This window comes from Colius striatus, chromosome 3 (assembly GCF_028858725.1).
Source record: "Colius striatus isolate bColStr4 chromosome 3, bColStr4.1.hap1, whole genome shotgun sequence".
Lineage (NCBI taxonomy): Eukaryota > Metazoa > Chordata > Aves > Coliiformes > Coliidae > Colius > Colius striatus.
Window position 1 is genome coordinate 82,770,259 of NC_084761.1, and position 16,659 is coordinate 82,786,917.

General features: G+C 40.8%; 2 protein-coding genes across 3 annotated transcripts in view; one reads left to right on the forward strand and one right to left on the reverse strand.

The window, feature by feature from the left end:
- FAM184B (family with sequence similarity 184 member B) overlaps window positions 1-12,842 on the forward strand; it is a 49,864-nt gene extending 37,022 nt beyond the window's left edge. The window contains exons 8-11 of one of the 2 annotated variants that reach the window (XM_061992797.1): window positions 9,337-9,454; window positions 9,636-9,740; window positions 10,464-10,669; window positions 12,127-12,842. In XM_061992797.1, coding sequence (XP_061848781.1) covers window positions 9,337-9,454; window positions 9,636-9,740; window positions 10,464-10,669; window positions 12,127-12,217 — 520 coding nt within the window. In that variant the 3' untranslated portion in view covers window positions 12,218-12,842. The remainder of the gene's footprint in view (window positions 1-9,336; window positions 9,455-9,635; window positions 9,741-10,463; window positions 10,670-12,126) is intronic. The other variant, XM_061992798.1, reaches the window with a different exon arrangement.
- Window positions 12,843-14,198: 1,356 nt separating this feature from the next.
- On the reverse strand, window positions 14,199-16,630 carry MED28 (mediator complex subunit 28). The gene is made up of 4 exons (XM_061992799.1): window positions 16,428-16,630; window positions 16,249-16,315; window positions 14,969-15,081; window positions 14,199-14,545 (listed from the first exon to the last, which is right to left on the reverse strand). Exons 1-4 carry the CDS (start codon window positions 16,584-16,586, stop codon window positions 14,348-14,350), a joined length of 537 nt encoding a protein of 178 aa, XP_061848783.1. The 5' UTR covers window positions 16,587-16,630; the 3' UTR covers window positions 14,199-14,347.
- Window positions 16,631-16,659: the final 29 nt, after the last annotated feature.

Here is a 16,659-nt window from a genome sequence, read left to right on the forward strand (position 1 = left end):
CAGAGTAATTCCATTGCTATGTCAGTCAGTATTTAAAGAATAAGAAAGAAACTTCTTTTTTTCCTTTGCACTCTTTGGAGAGTTACTTGAAAGTGACTTTCATTTTAGTCTTTTGAAGAAAGATCATCAGAAAGAATTGCAAACCAGGGAGTTTCATCAGTGCCCTCCAGCTACCTTGAAGGAATTTAAAGTCTCTGTTCATGATGAAGAGTATTCGTATGTCAGTGATGAGGTCTAAAAGGCCTCAAATGCTAAAGCTGCTGGGTTGGAGGATAATCTTTACAGGGGATAGCTCTACCACAGCAAGCATTTGAGAAGGAAGCATTAATGGAAATTATGTAAGGAGAAATCCTTCAAATAACAGGAGGCAGAACCAAAGGGCTGAAATGGTCCTAAGCACCTGATAAAGGCTGTTTTGAAATTAACCCTTGAAAGATCTACAACATAAGCTTGCAACTCGTTTTTCTTTTGCAGGACCAATAATTTGTGTAGGGGACTAGTTAAAGAGGTGAGTGCGTGTAAGTAACAGGGTTGTTACTTTAACAGCAGTGACCTTGTATTATGCTATAAAATTGTTCTTGATTTGAAAGCTGAGAGTAGCTTGTTATTGGCATGTGCCAAATTTTTATAACCAATTATTTAAAACAATTATTTTACTGTTGCCAAGGAAGTGAAACCAGTGATTTAGCTGAAGTAATAATTCCAATTTCCATTCTCTTGTATTGGGTGAATTCCACCTCTAGCATAGAAACCTTTTGCAAAGACCAGTGTGATAAATGATGTATCCCCAAACAGGATTCCAATTAAAGTTTGGAATTTATTAAATGAATAAAAGCAAGCAAACAGCGCTGGGTGCGCCGAGAGCCTCTGCTCTTCCAAGACCCACACCCATCACATCCTGAGTTCACATCAAGTAGGATAGGCCTTATCCATATTCATGACTTTTCCTCGAAGGGGCTGGAAAATGTTAATCATTTCTGGGCAGGGGTTGTCTCCTTCTTGTGCATGCTTTGTTCCATCTTGGGGTTCTTTCTCACCCTCTTTAGGTGGTCATTGGAGGAAGTCAGTAGTCTTCCTCACGGTGTCCCCCAGGCGACCTCCGTGTGTATATCACCGCAAAACTGGTTCAAGCTAATCTTACCAAAACACCTGCCAAGCTGCTGTTACAAGAAGCAGAAACACCCTCCTTATCAAAACCTGGTTCAAGCTAGTCTACCAAGACACCTGTCAAACTGGGTTACAAAAAGCAAGAACAAGTTACACAAGAACAAATAAAGCTACCAAAAATTACCATCCATATTCATTGCTCCACATTGACACCAGTCAGGGGAACACATTTCACAATCCCCCATTTTCTTCTTAACACTATTGATTTGTGTTTTAGCTTCTAACTGAGTTAATACTTGTTTGATCGATATCAATTTTGGATCTTCCTTTATTTTTAATATCCTCAAAGGGCTGGTTTTACCGCTTGTTGCTTTTTCGGGATCTATGGGCATAGCAGTAATTTGCATACCTTGAATTACAGAGTGGATCAGTCTAATCAAACACAGGATCATACAAGGTAAAAACAATAAGCCTAACATTGAACATAATATCATAAATCCTAATTTCTTCCACCTAGTACTACCAAATAAATTATCTCACCAGTCATTTTTTAAAATCGAGTCCCATCGTTGTACAGGTACATGTGCGACTCGTTTAATTTCATCTGCAACCTTTGTAATTGTATCCCCATGATCATCAATTTCTATACAACATTCAGATGTATTAAATTTTCCACACACGCCTCCTTCTGCTGCTAGTAGATAATCCAAAGCTAGCCAATTCTGATACACAGCTGCTTGAGTTTGAGAATTGCTTTGCTACTAATTCTAAAGCCCAGGCAGTTTGATTAGTAATTATTTCAACTACTGCTTGTAATCGAATTATGCAGTTTAGCATGTAGATAGGAGTTCTATAACCCCAACTTCCATCTTGCACCCATGTAGCGGGGTCATAATAATTAATGATTCGTTCAGGGGGCCATTCGTTCTCTTGCGACTTTTGTGCTCCCCCTGTTAATATACTTCTCTTTCTTTGGCTCAGGGTCTCATACAAAGGTATTCCCAAATGATTATTTTTCATTTTTGGCAGCAAGAAAAAGGCGGGTTGGATCATTCCAATGGTACAGCCACCTCTCCATCTCTTTGGTAATTCGTTATATGCTCTTTGCCCACATATCCAAAATAGCCCATCAGGAGACTTCCAATTGCTATTTGTTTTTCTAGGGTTTTCCCAAAAGGACTTCAAATCCCTAATTTCTTCAAAAGGGTTTGCATTCATTTTGTTTTTCCAACACTGAGCTCGATTGCCCGAGCAGTTGGTAGTCCAGTACCCATCGGGTGACTTTGGCCACCAGGTACTACTTGTTGAGTTAGTGGTCAAGATCATTTTGCAAGGTGTATGTCGTGTAAAACATATCGTGTAAAAAACATATCATGTAAAATCGCTGCTATTTCTAGATATACAAAACTGGCCTATTACTTCATGACTTAGCACCCAATCTTCAGGCCTCTTTGTGCTGGATTTATGGGTGTTGTTCCGTTCTAGTAATTGTTGGAGTTCCACACTCTCTCCTCTCCATGGCCACTGCTCAGTCATCTGAGATCCTCCACATATCCAACAAGAGGATATGTTCAATTCTATAGCTATTCTCTGCATCAAATCTACAAATAAATTCTGTCCTCTAGTTGGTAAATCTCATGTGCTCATCCTTTCTTTGAGTTTTTCATATAATGATTTTGAAGTTGAAGGAGGTGGTTTACAATTAATTTTTAATCTTTGTGTAACATTCTTTACTAATTCTTCTTTAAATCTATCTTATTGCCCTCCCCTGTCTGAATAACCCCACATTCCTCCTTGGGTGAAGCATATATATTTCTCTCCCTTGGGACAAGTTCCGTAGCCGTGGACTACTCTTCCTGTCTTGTCTCCAAGATTCTCAGCTACCCAAAGAGTCAGTCCTGCTGTTTGGCATTTTTCCAATTGAGTTCTTTTATAACATCCAGCATTTATGTGAGTATGATAGACCAGAGTTGACACCATTTGTTTCCCATATGCCACTTGTTGGTAGCATTTGGAGCACGAATTGGCTGAAACTCCATGTAGGATTAGGTTGATCCATACAAACAAAATCAAGACCCACCTTTTTACTCCCCTGCCTCCACCGCCTACTGGGGTGCTTCCAGCAGCGGGGTTACTCATCTTCACGGCAGCAGGGGTATTCTTCAGGGGTCTCATATGGATCATGCTAAACGAGTCTCGTAAGGATTTTGCCAAACTTCAGTATTAAAAGGGTTTCCTAGTTTATTTAGTTCCGTTTCTAACACGTGGCCTAACAATCTTTTAAACTTGTTTGGAGTTTCTCCCTACCTTATTGTAATAGCACTTTATCTTCAAAATGTGCTTAGGTGTTGAGGGAGGGAATTTTCTCAAAATGATCTTACCACCACTCTCAGTTACTGTCACAAAGTCTCCTTTGTTGCGCGCTTTTTTAAGATCGTCTGAGGGTCAATTTAGTCTCTCCAGGCTCAGATGCGACTTTCCGTTCTTTCACTGGACCTTTTACTCGCGAAACATGGGTCCATCCCTTTTCAGCAGTTCTCACAGCCGTCTCTGTAGTTGGTAAAACAAGAAAAGGTCACTCCCAGAGAGGAGATAAGGTTTCTTCCTTCCATGCTTTTATTAGAACTTTATCTCCTGGTTCTAATTGGCGAATTGCAAATTCCGGCAGTGGAGTCTGGGCTAACATTCCAATTTCTCCTAATTCGTTTAATCTTTTTCCAATGGTTACCACATATTTCTGGATATTTGGATCCTCAATTACATTTTTCTCTAGAGGCATCCCTTGGGAATAGGGCATGCCATTAACATTTCATATGGTGATAATCCAGTTTCACTGCGGGGTTTAGTTCTTATATTCAAAAGTGCCAATGGCAAGCACTCTGTCCAGGGCATTTGGGTCTCGATCATCAATTTAGCTAACTGTTGTTTTATTGTTTGATTCATCCTTTCTACTTTTCCCGAACTCTGTGGGTGCCAAGCAGTATGGTATTCCCACTGGATACCTAGTGATTGGCATAATAATTTTATTACTTCAGAAGTAAAATATGTGCCTTGGTCTGAGTCTATGTACTGGATTATCCCATATCTAGGTACTAAGTGTTCTAGTAAAATTTTTACTACCATCTGTGCTATGGCCCATGCCACAGGATAAGCCTCTACCCATTGTGTTAAGATCCATTATTACTAGTAAGTATTTTACCCTTCCCACCTTGGGTAATTCTGTAAAATCAACTTGTACTCTTTCAAAAGGTCTATAAGCTGTTTTTCTTCCTCTGGTTGCTACTTGTCGAAATATTTTCTTATCTTTTGACACATTAAGCAATCCCATGTAATTTGCTTTGTTATTTCAAAGACTCCAATACAGCCAAATTGTTTAAGAAAGTGATCACTTAACGCTTTTGTAGCCCAATGCATGTTTGTGCATGTAAGCATTCCATAATATATCTAGCAAGGGCTTTTGACAACATTTCTCGCCCATCAGGTAACATCCATTTCCCTTGTTCTAATTTAGCCCCTGTTTTCTCCAATTTAGTTAATTCCTCAGGGGTAAATTTCTTTTCCCTTTGTTCTTGTTACTTTTCATCGTTGCCTCTCTTAGTTTGTACTACACAGACTTTAATAGTCTGAGCCCTGAGAGCTACTTCCTGAGCCTCCTTATCTGCTGAGTTATTTCCTCTGGTTCGGTAATCTAATCCTTTTTGGTGTCCTCTTACATGTACTATGGCTATTTCCTTTGGTTCCCTTAAAGTTTTTAGGATTTTTATTATTAATTCTTGATGTATTAAATTCTTCCCTCTTTCTTCCCAAATGAGATTTCAGTTTTCTTACTCTCTCTTAGGGCTGCTACAAAGATTTTTGCTTTCACTTTTTGCTTTTCTTCGTCCCTCCTTAAGTAGACTTTCTGAGCTTCCCGAAGTAATTCCTCTAACCCTCTATTTTGCCAGTCCTCTAATTTTTCCAATTTTCTTCTTATATCCCCTCAAGATTTTGCTACAAATCGTGTTCTAAGGAGGGCAGTCCCAGACACTGTATTTAGATCTATTCCAGAATACATTTGTAAACTTTTTCTTAACCTTTCTAACCATTCCATCGGTGATTCATCTTTCCCTTGTTCCTTGTTAAATGCTTTATTAATGTTTTGTCCTCAGAGGACCGCTTCCCTTGTCCATTGGATAATTAATGTTATCAGGTCTCTCATGTTCTGCCTCCCTTGGGGCTGTTGATGATCCCAATGAGGGTTCATATTTGGCCATTTATGATCCCCAGGAGGTCCAGCCTGATTTTGTCTTTCCCAAATTCTCATTTCAGCTTGTCTAATCATACCCCTTTCCGCAGCAGTAAATAAGATCCCTAAAATAGATTGTATTTCTTCCCCAGGTATAAGTATTAGGGCCTAGGAATTGGTCTAGTTTTTCAGCTACTCCAAGGGGATCATCTAATAGGGTCCCCATTCCTTTCTTAAAATTCCTTCCATCTGTGGTATTTAATGGGACTGCCACAAACCCAATGCCTCCCTGATTACCTCCAAGGGGTACTTCTCGTAAGGGATATAGAGAAGCTCCCTCAGATGCGGCAGTCCTACTTCTACATGCAGCCGGAGGTCGATCTAATTCCGGTGCTGTTGGTGGTGGAGGCAGGGGCAACGGTGGTGCTGGTGGAGTTACTACAGCCACTGAAGGGGGAGCTGCTGCCAGAGGTGGATTGTTAGAATATGGAGGTAATAGGTTATCCAGTGGCTCCCATTTATCATCTTTTTCCTTTACTTTTCCATTTTTATCCCCTTCTTCTTCCTCAAACTTTTCATCTGCTTTCAATGTAAGTATTGAGGCCGGAAGAAGACGTGAAGTCCTAATCCGTAATCCTGCATAATCACTTTCCTCTTGAATAAAAGGTTCCTTTGAATTAACATATATATTTAAGGCCTGGCAAATCCAGTCCTCAGCAGATCCAAAAACAGGCCAAAAGACATGTGGCTTTAAAGGTTTCTTCGGCCATTCAAACATACAATATTGGACTAATTTTAATTTACTTTTTCCTTTTCTGGGGCCCCTTTCATTCCAATTCCTAATCATTATTCGTAAGGGAATTTCTGATGGTATGTCTGGTAATTTGCTCCCTTTCTTCAGGTCCTGGTTCTTTGACTTTTTCTGACCCATCTAGGGATTTTACTGTGGCAATTCCTACAGCCCTTGGTTACCAGTAAGAGTGTCTTGCAGGGGGTTTAAGACCTATCACCCACCCACAAATGCTATAGGAATCGCTTTGGTCCTTCACCGGCCAAGTCCCTCGCGGGAGATTGGAACCGCGGTTAGAAGACCTCCACACTCGCTTCAGAACCAGGTTCCGTCTCAGTCACACTCTTACACACACAGGCAACCGAATCCCACACAACCGAACGGTATCCGCCTTAAATACTTACGACTCCGTTGTCTTCGTTCGGATCTTTGTGGGCAGAATTACGGGCAAAATAAACTGCTGCAGCCGGCAAGGGAGCTCATCAAAATAAAATTCTGTGCTTGCCCCTAGTCAGGTTCAGGCTGGATTTATTCCTGACCCGACCCAATCAGGAGCCACCAAATGGTGGGGCGCTGCTCCTAAATCAAGTCAGAATTCAGGAACCGAGACCATCCCAGACGAGCCCCCAGTTGTGATAAATGATGTATCCCCAAACAGGATTCCAATTAAAGTTTGGAATTTATTAAACGAATAAAAGCAAGCAAACAGCGCTGGGTGCGCCGAGAGCCTCTGCTCTTCCAAGACCCACACCCTTCACATCCCGAGTTCACATCAAGTAGGATAGGCCTTATCCATATTCATGACTTTTCCTCGAAGGGGCTGGAAAATGTTAATCATTTCTGGGCAGGGGTTGTCTCCTTCTTGCGCATGCTTTGTTCCATCTTGGGGTTCTTTCTCACCCTCTTTAGGTGGTCGTTGGAGGAAGTCAGTAGTCTTCCTCACAGTGTCCCCCAGGCGACCTCCATGTGTATATCACCGCAAAACTGGTTCAAGCTAATCTTACCAAAACACCTGCCAAGCTGCTGTTACAAGAAGCAGAAACACCCTCCTTATCAAAACCTGGTTCAAGCTAGTCTACCAAGACACCTGTCAAACTGGGTTACGAAAAGCAAGAACAAGTTACACAAGAACAAATAAAGCTACCAAAAATTACCATCCATATCCATTGCTCCACATTGACACCAGTCAGGGGAACACATTTCACAGTAGGATGAGAGCAGACAAAGGTTTGTTTTTTTTTTTTATGGGAAGAGAGGACAACTCCCAAAATCACTATTCTGAAGGAGAGCTTTTATTCTGCCCGTTAATACTCATTTTAGGGATTCTGCTTCTCTTTTTACTCTTATTTTGTGCCAATCACTCCTCTGGCTTTAGTCCTACTTTCAAGGGCAGAAACCTTTCTTGGACCATTTGGCCTTTTTTGAAGAATTTCAGAAACAAGTGAAAGGGACTTAGAAACACATTTCAAGGGTGGGGGAGGGGGAAGGTAAACTGAATATCTTTTGTGAAAATTACAGTTGTTAATCTCTTGAGTTTGACATCTCCTTTTTAATCAATAGACAACAGAACATTGGCTCTGCTTTGAGTTCTCCAAAGTTTAACAAACAATTGGCAAACAAAGGCAACAAGATAACAACATCAATAGATGTCTGTTGGTTTTGGGATTGGTATCAGAAAGCAATGTTATGGCTAGGCCTGAAAAAAGTGAGGCATTTCTTAGTTTCTAACTGTGGCGTCAACAAATAGTGGTATCTTTCAAAAGATATTGTCTGTTGTAGTTAAAGGCATTGTTATAATGTTTTGTTACCTTCACTTGTTTAAAAAAAAAAAAGAACTTTTAGGATGGTATAAGCAGTATTAAATGTTCCTGGTACCATGATGTGATGAAATAAATACAGCATCAGAGCCTCATGTGAAAATCCCAGAGATTTCAAAATATTTTTACGTTATACAAATGAGTTCCCATGGTACTATAAAGTCATGTTTGACCATTAAGTTTGATGTACAAACTGGCCACAGACAGAACACCAGTAACACCACTGTGTAGAATAGACGAGTCCCAAAATAATTTTCCTCTTTCTCAGTGTTAGTGCTGTTCTGCTTCAGATTGCAACTGTAGCGTCAAAGGCAAACAGTGAGCAGAAGCCTAGAGCTGTGCCCAGTGAACTACTTTTTGTAGTCAACTCAGAACTTCATGCTTTGATCAATGATAATAAGCTAATATTGAAATGTGAGAATTCAGATGTATTTTAATACTAATGAAAGGCTACTGATAGAAGGCCTTAATGTCAAGTATAAAAAAAATAGTGGGACATACTGAAATGAGATCACTGGAAGGAAATCGAAAGCACATTATCTTATTTCAGCAGCACTTGGGCACATCTGCAAGCAAAAATTTTCTCTTTAGAAACTAAGTAATTTAAATAAACTCTAGCTCATACTGGCAATTACTTCTGTTTGAAATGACTCTTAATATGTGTAATTTTTTATTACTCGTAGGTAGACTATTACAAACAGTGAAATAGAAGTATATAGGTAATTTTTTTCCAAACACAAAAAGACTCAGATATATTGTAATAAACTCTGAATATGGTTTAATGTAAAGCACTATATGTATAGATTTACAATGCTAAATTAAAACCTGCACTTAGCATCCTGCAATTTTATGAAGTATAAAGTCACCTTGTTACAGGTGATATCAGAGGCCTTAATCCATGATCTTGTATTTAATTTTGTTCAGCAGAGCAGCATGTTTGAGGTTAAGCTCTTGCTCATTCTCCCTCTCTCGCAAATTTCCCAGGACAGCCCCCACTAACTCATGTAAGTAAATGCACTTTGCAGCCCCCTGTGGAGAATGTACGGGAGAGGCCTCTCAGAAATAATCCCTGTATTTACAAGTACATGAATGCAGATGTGCAGAGGTACTGTGACACAGATCTTTTTATTCTTTAGGAAATAAGATGTGCAAGCTTGTTAGTATTTTATCTCAGGGGCTGAATTTTACACTGGATAGGTGGATGTGTTAACCCTGGAGCTCTACAACATATTATACTTACATGTAATCTATGTACAGATGTCCATTTTTTAAAAATGCTGTTTTATGAGAAAGGCCTATGTCCCTGTAATTCAGGCCTGGAATTTCAGACATGTTACAGGTAACTCTTGAACCTAGTCAGAGGAAGTTTTTTCTGGTCTATATTTTCTTTGGTACAGACTTAAAGAATTAGAAGAAAAGTCAAGAAAGTGGGAGTCTACATCAGAAGATACAGACCTTATAAACTGTCTGCAAGGCAAATTAAATGAGAGAGAAGAGATTATCAAGCAGCTAGTGGTAAGATTGCCTTTTATATGTAGATGTATATTTCAGAATCCATTTAAAAGCTCTATTCAATGTTTCACACGTTCTTTACACTGATATTTTCTTTCTGTTCTGGAATACTTTGACAAATATACTTCCATCCCAACTTCCAACAAATAGATGTTTCCATACACATAACTTTCGTTCCCCTCAGGAAGGAAGAAAATGTCAACATTCACTTCTAGCCAACACCGAATCTCACAGGAATCGATCATTTTCTTTCAATCCTAATACAGGATGCTTGACTCCTGCCATGAAGGTAAGATGGGAAATGCAATTACAATCACAGATCATGCTGCTTTATTGCTATTTGAATCATACAGATGATGGGGACAATAAAGGTCCTATTTATTTTTTTATGGTAATGTTATTCAGTAGAATTCTATGCAGTAAGCCAACCTACAGTCAAGTGCTGAGTGTAACACAAATTGAGTAAAAGTACATATGCGCACAGCCAGAGTTGTTTAAGCTAAAGTCAGACACTAGAATTCCAAAGACATCAGTCTTCCACTGGGATAAGCACAGCCATTGCTTGCAGGTTTGGGCGCTGCTTACAGATTTGGGAGTTGATTGCATTCATCAAGGAAAATTATGAATTGTGTTGGGGCTGCTCCAAATTTGCCTGTTGTCATTGCAGCCCCTCCATATGGTACTGTCTATAGTCATGGAAAGAAGGGAGGTCAAGTTGGTGGGAAGCATTTAAATAAGCTCTGAAAAGCTATTGGTTTGATGGACCTAAATCCTCAAAGTCCAATACACAAGTTGCTTTGATTAGACTACCTAGTCCATGAATCCTCACAGCATACTCACAGCATACCCTAAAAATGTTTTTTTAAATGCCTATGGAAAAAAAGGGGAATCTTCATTTTTGGGGGCTCCTCACAAGCTATCTGGGAATGAGGTATTGGTGAAGCTTTATAGTAGAAAGTGTAAAAAAAAATAAAAATGCATGTTTAATGAAGTTTTCTGTTACAATAAAAAGCAACAGAAGAAAACGGTTGAAGCGCCCAGTCGAGTTGTCAGTGTTCCGAATTTAGCTTCCTACGCAAAGAGCCTGTTGAGCTGTGACTTGAGATCAAAAAGAAGTGCTCCTCAAATAACAAAATCTACAAGCTTAGACCGGAGTCCTGGCTGCCTCAGGGTGAGCTCTCCATCAGCAGAGTCCTCAGGCAACAGTGCTGCCACAAGGTATTTGTCCCTTGTGCTGTGACTTGTAAGATGAGGAATGAATTGGCATTCAGAGTCCCAAAACTTTACTGCAGAAGCTGGCTATAATCACTGCCCAGCTCAGCCTATGCTTGCAACCCCTCCTGGGACCACAAAAGAAAGGAGTTGCAAGTATTTAAAAACTGTGAACGGTGCTGTTTGAAACTTTGAGCACCTCTCAGTGGTTCTGTTAAAGATGCGATTTCCTCCTCACTTTTGTGTCCTCACTTTGTACTTGGTAGCTGTAGATGATGTGTTTACTTCAGGAGATCTAGGCTAATCGTTTGCCAAAGGGTTCGAGAAAGGGTTGAGAAAAAAAATTGATTTGCAATACTTAACAAAAAACTTCTTAGTTTGATGGATTTTCTCTGAAAATCTTGGTTTTTTCTTCAAATTTATGAGTTATTTAAACAACTAAACAACGTTTAGTGGTTTACAACTATGACTGAACTATCTCTTTAATAATAGTTAAAAATGTGTGTACTTCAGAGTTATAATGATAACTATTAGGAAAAAATCTTCAACTACCACTATACATCAGGACAAAAGCCAGCCTCCTCACCTATCTCTTCATGGAGGTTAGCTACCCTGTAAATTGTGGGCTAGGGTTCTCTACTTAAGGCAGATGATGCTGACTGCTGCCAAAGACACTAATGCAGGACATGGGCTCGGATCCAGTTTGGCAATTCCTCCTCCTTAAAGACAAAAGCATTCTGTGTCATGCCAGATGACTGCCAAGGGAAATGTGATTTGTATTTTAAAAGGAAATGTACAGGGAGACTCAGAGTAGCTTGGCTGCTACTGACTTACTCTTCTAAATCAATCAAATGTAAGTGAAGTAATATTTGTTAATATAAGCTAACCAAAATGAAAATAAATGTTTGAAAAGCACCTGAATGTTGAAAAGCCAGTTACTATGTAATAGGGTTGATCCTAAAAGCCAGTTACTAGTCAGATAAATTTTTCCATTCAAAAAAACCCCCTTTTACACATCATTTTTAATGCATAACTTGTTCCATATTTTTAAGAATGACTTGCCACATTCTCATTTTCTTTGCATTCTTGAAGCATCCTTTTTTTCACTTTTTTGAGATGTCAAGAATTATGTTCCAACATTTCTCAGTAGCTGATTAGCTCTCCTTCGTGTTTTCACAGAATCATGGTGAAGAAATTCTTCCTTGTATTTCTTTGGAACCTCTTATGTTCCAGCTTATACCCATCACCCCTTGTCCTATCCTTTGTGTTCCTACCAGTGCTGTTAGCCCAGTCACCTGGCTAACACAGATGCCACTAGAAATTGTAGCTAGCACCTCCTGGCCCCATCCAGCTCATGTGGGCACAGATCCGTTCATAGGATCACCGGTTTTTTATGGGGAAAGAAGTGTTAAATACAGGTAAGATTGTAAGTAAGTGATGCTAATGTTTATTTGTTTGCACAGGACACATGGCGATGAACCACCACAAAACAAAGATGACCAAAGCCAAGACCCACAGCATCAAGAATGGTTTACTAAATATTTTTCATTTTAAAGCAGAGCATTTCCATACTTCTCAGAATTACTAGAAAAGCTGTTCCTGAGGTTTTTTTTGGGAATGTTAAACTGAGATATGATTTAGGAAAAAGAAAAGTAATTTCTAAGTAAATAATTAGGAACAATTACACTCTCTTGTAGAATCTAGGAACTATGGAGTTATAGGCATGGATTTCAGAAAAATGAGGTTTTTTATCAAATTGTAAATAATAAAGCAAAATTCTGGGTAATGTTATGTGAAGAGACTTTTTAACCAAGAGACTGTAGCACTTCACAATTCCATTCAAAATTCAAGTTGATCTGTGATACATCCTGTTAATCTGCCTCCAGCTGAAAAAAGATCTGACTTCTGTTGGTGATTTCTGATTTGCTTCATCGTCTGTTTATTTCTGCGTATAACAATAATGTAATTTTCAAAGTTTTTAATATGTTTTTGTTAAACTCGGTTTAAGCTGTAGAGCATGCAATATACCTCCAAGGACAGCATGTTTATAGCAGGCTGGTTCAAAAATCATGTCTGGTTTGTGTAACAAACTGTTCTGTATAGTCAGCATTGCAACGCAATATTCCTGTTGCACTTAAGTACATGTGTCAGCCTGATGAATTAGGGTAATATGTAAGTATGAACATTAAACCTTGCTTGTAAATCACCCAGTTCTACATTTTATAAGATAGTTTTACATTGTGCTGAAGGGTGAGTCAAATCTGAAACTCTGTATCAGTCTACGGGAGCTGTGTACTTGTACATTTTATCTCTACCTTGTCCTCACAGCCCTCAAAATGCAAAGTGGGCAAACGACCACATTTATCAGGTCATGCGAGCAAACTCATTACCAGGAGGCAAGAGAGACATGAGGAAATTAATAACCCTCGGGTATTTCATCAACAAATGCAAAAGGCAGGGAGCCAGGCAGCCAGCAGCAGTGCTTTTAAGATAGGATAGTTCCTTGCGCTTGCTGCAAAACAAGCCACTGCACCTCACCAGTGGTGAAAAGGTGGCAGAAGGGGTAGAATGCTGCCACAGAGCAATCCTTTTTTTGCCAGCTGGCTAACATTTTTTCCAAGATGGGCTTTGGAAGGAGACTTTGGCATCAGATTTAGTAAAAAGACACTTTATACACGTAATCAGGAAGGGGATAAAAGGGTGTGGAGTAACACTGAGGAATACCTTGGTATCTGTGAGAGGACCAGAAATGTACAAGGCTGTATTTTTCATTCATTTTCATCCACTCTGCCCCCAAAACACACTAGAAAGTTCAATACAGAATTACTAATTTCCAGGGTTACACTCTTCTATTTAGTTAACTGTCCCCAAAAAGATGTCCCTAAAAAAGCGGCTTTCCTGGATCTATGGGTGACTTAAGCTTGTTGCTGAGTAATAGAGACAGAACTCCTTTGCTATTTCTACCTCCAAAATATATATGTATTTTTTGCTACATTTAGATTACTAAGTAGTGCACCCCATTAGAAGCTAATTCTGCAGCCTGGACAGTGCTGATGACCCAACAAGTAGCATGAGCAGTCTTTATTTTGGAGGTGTTTTGGATCAGCTCTGCACCAGGCTCATCAACAGACCACCAGTATGCATACCCCCAGTATGCATTCTGCAGTCTCATTCCATTCTCTAAGAATCTAATGTGTGTATCTCCCAAGATCCCTTCACGAGGTGAGCAAATGTCCCGTGGACAGTTCACTAGAAAAAACGAGTACACTCTTGATCTGACCTACATACAACCACTTCTAAGGGTGCTGCTACTGTCACCCTTATGGATAATTACTGGATCACAAAACATTGAAGTCTTCCACAGAAACCCAACAGTAATACTTGCAAGTATTTCCATCGTACCAGTAAAGGTATAGTTAGGGGAGAGGTAGGGCAACCCTTTCTAGAAGGAAGAAGGGCACATTCTGGAAAACACACTGCTACCAGAAAGCATCCTGAGTAGCAACTCTGCATTGAAATAGAAACCAAATAATACTTATGGATAAAAAACAAAGATAATTTATTTTGCTTAACTGTCTTAATTGGTTCTTGTAGTACAAATTTCATTATACAAAAAGCATACAGAGCAAAAAGACCACCACTGCTTTGCACTGCTGAAAATACTCAGGTATGGGAAATCAAAGATCATGTTTGCTTCATTGGAGCAGGAAGAGCAGCAGCTGCTTGTTCTACGTAGGCTAATGGGCCTTGGGGCATTTCTGCAGGCTTTTTGTGCTGTACACTGATGTCTTCCAGGACCTGTTGCCAGTGTCGCAGTTTACTCAAATGCTTCTGAATTAACGCCTCTTTTCTCTGCAATTCATTTCTTAATTCTGACACATCCTATGGATGAAAAAATGTGTATTACCAAATAGAAGGTATTCATGAGAATGGCCACCTCACATGAAGACCATGCAATTTCTTTAGCTTGAGCTTTCAAGCTGATCTTGGCAGGATTCTAATAATGTAAAAGTATCTAATGAAACTGAAGGCAAGCACTGTGAATGCATCAGTTCTGCTCCCCCAGGTCATGCAGTTCAGAGATCATTACTTCCAGAAAAATCTTAGTTTGTTTCTTCCATACTGCACAGAACAGCAGGTATCCAGCTTTCTCCATGTTCATGGTGAGAACTAAATCAGGTTCTACCAAGTTCTGATACAGGATCATACTGAGAAACCCAAAATGAATGCGAACGAGGTGATTAACTGTGCTGGTACCCAGCTTATCGGATCTAGTACAACACAGGGAAGTTAATTTTGGCGTACCTCTTTAATTACTTGCTCTGGTTTCTGCACTGATAGCTGCAGTCTTTTTTGTAGAAAAAAGCATTCAGTTTGTCTCGCAACATCCAGAAACTTCTGGATGCACTGATCAACACCTAAACACAGAATAATAAAACAGAAAGAACAGATTCCAAAAAAGAAGTTATCAGGCTGGTACTGGTAATTATCTGCATTCTGGTAAAAACACTTTTCACAGTACCTTCTAGAAAGAAAATCTTCAGACTTACTAAAATGACATTCATAAAACCAGGATGTGCCTTGTGTCTCTATAAAACACTGCTCAGCAAACTTTCAGAACTTCTTGTAAAGGTGCAAAACAACTCTTTTCCCCAAGTTTTATTACGCTTTTAAAAATAATAAAAGAGTGATAATATGTGGAACTGGTTGAATAGAGAAAGCATTTCACTGCACACCCAAACAACAAACTCAGTGTAAGGTTCTAAAATATGGGCATATTTAGGAGAATAGACTTTCATACATGATGCACTAGGTTGCTATGAATATGACCCAATATCCATAAAGGAGTTCTCAACAGCATTTATGCTGTTTTCAAAATGACAACTGCGAGTAAATGTCAAGTTTTTTTCAGGGAATAGTGCACTTCTAAACACTAGTCAAGGGCCATTCTTTTACTTCCTATTTTTACCAGTTTAGTACTAATTACACTTCCCACAGAGGTGTCTGTCACACAAGTCTTAAATCTACTAAGAAATTCAGACTGTCCTTTCCTGCCTTTTACCACTGCTCCATGTGGCTTCATTATGTGTCACATCAGCTTCTTAGTTGTGAGCCACAGACTTCACTGCACGTTAATATCGTCCCACCCCAGCCCAGGAGCCAGCTGGCACTTGGACCATTCCCCAGGACCCTGACCATTCCTGGGTGCGTTTCTTTCTGTGAAAGCCTCCTACTGCTGTGTACAGCGTTGCATCTGGAAAATGGTGAGCAAGGCTGAGTTGTGCCAGAGCAGCAGCTCAAAGACCGCAAGATGGTTTTTAAACCACTTCTGCTCAGACGACAAGACTCGTACACTCCGGTGAAGCCTAAATGCACCTGCTAAACTTCACAACAAGTTTTGGGGGAAGTTTGCCCTAGATTTTCAGCCCTTGGTACATTCGGCCTGCAGAATAAAACCGTGGCGTGACCAGAGCTTTTATGTAGCCGAACCGCAGCGCTCCAAAGCCGTCGAGGGGTCTGCCCGGCCCGGCGGGCGTTAGGCGGGGGCGCGGAGCACCGCCCCCCTCCCACTCCCCGGGCCTCACCGGTGCGGATCTCCTCCTGGTCCGTGCCGTTCACGTAGTCCTGGCTCACCAGCGAGGCGAAACAGGCCTGCGAGACAGGGAAGCGCAGTGGTGAGACGGCCACGGGCGGCCGGCGCCGTGAGGGCAGCGCTCGTCCGCGGCCTCACCCCACCCCGGCCCCCACACACACCCCCACACACCTCGAAGGACGCTTCCAGCTCGTCCACGAGCGTGTTGTTGAGATTGCGCGGCCCCGTCGGAGGCGGGATGAGGCCGGCTGGGCCAGGCCCACCGGGAGGCCCCGGCGGCGGCGGCCCCGGCGCCTGGCTGGCGAACATACCGCTGAGCGCGCCCGCCATGGCGAGCGGCAGCTAGCGGGGCCTCCCGGCCAGGCGGCGGCGGAAGAGGCGGGGGCAGAGGGCGGGCCCGCCG

Coding starts and splice junctions, on each gene's coding strand:
- MED28 (XM_061992799.1), bottom strand. CDS start 16,586: ATGGCGGGCGCGCTCAGCGGTATGTTCGCCAGCCAGGCGCCGGGGCCG. Junction 15,082..16,248: donor CCAGGAGGAGATCCGCACCG/GTGAGGCCCGGG, acceptor TTCTGTGTTTAG/GTGTTGATCAGTGCATCCAG. Junction 14,546..14,968: donor CAGAGCAAGTAATTAAAGAG/GTACGCCAAAAT, acceptor TTTCATCCATAG/GATGTGTCAGAATTAAGAAA.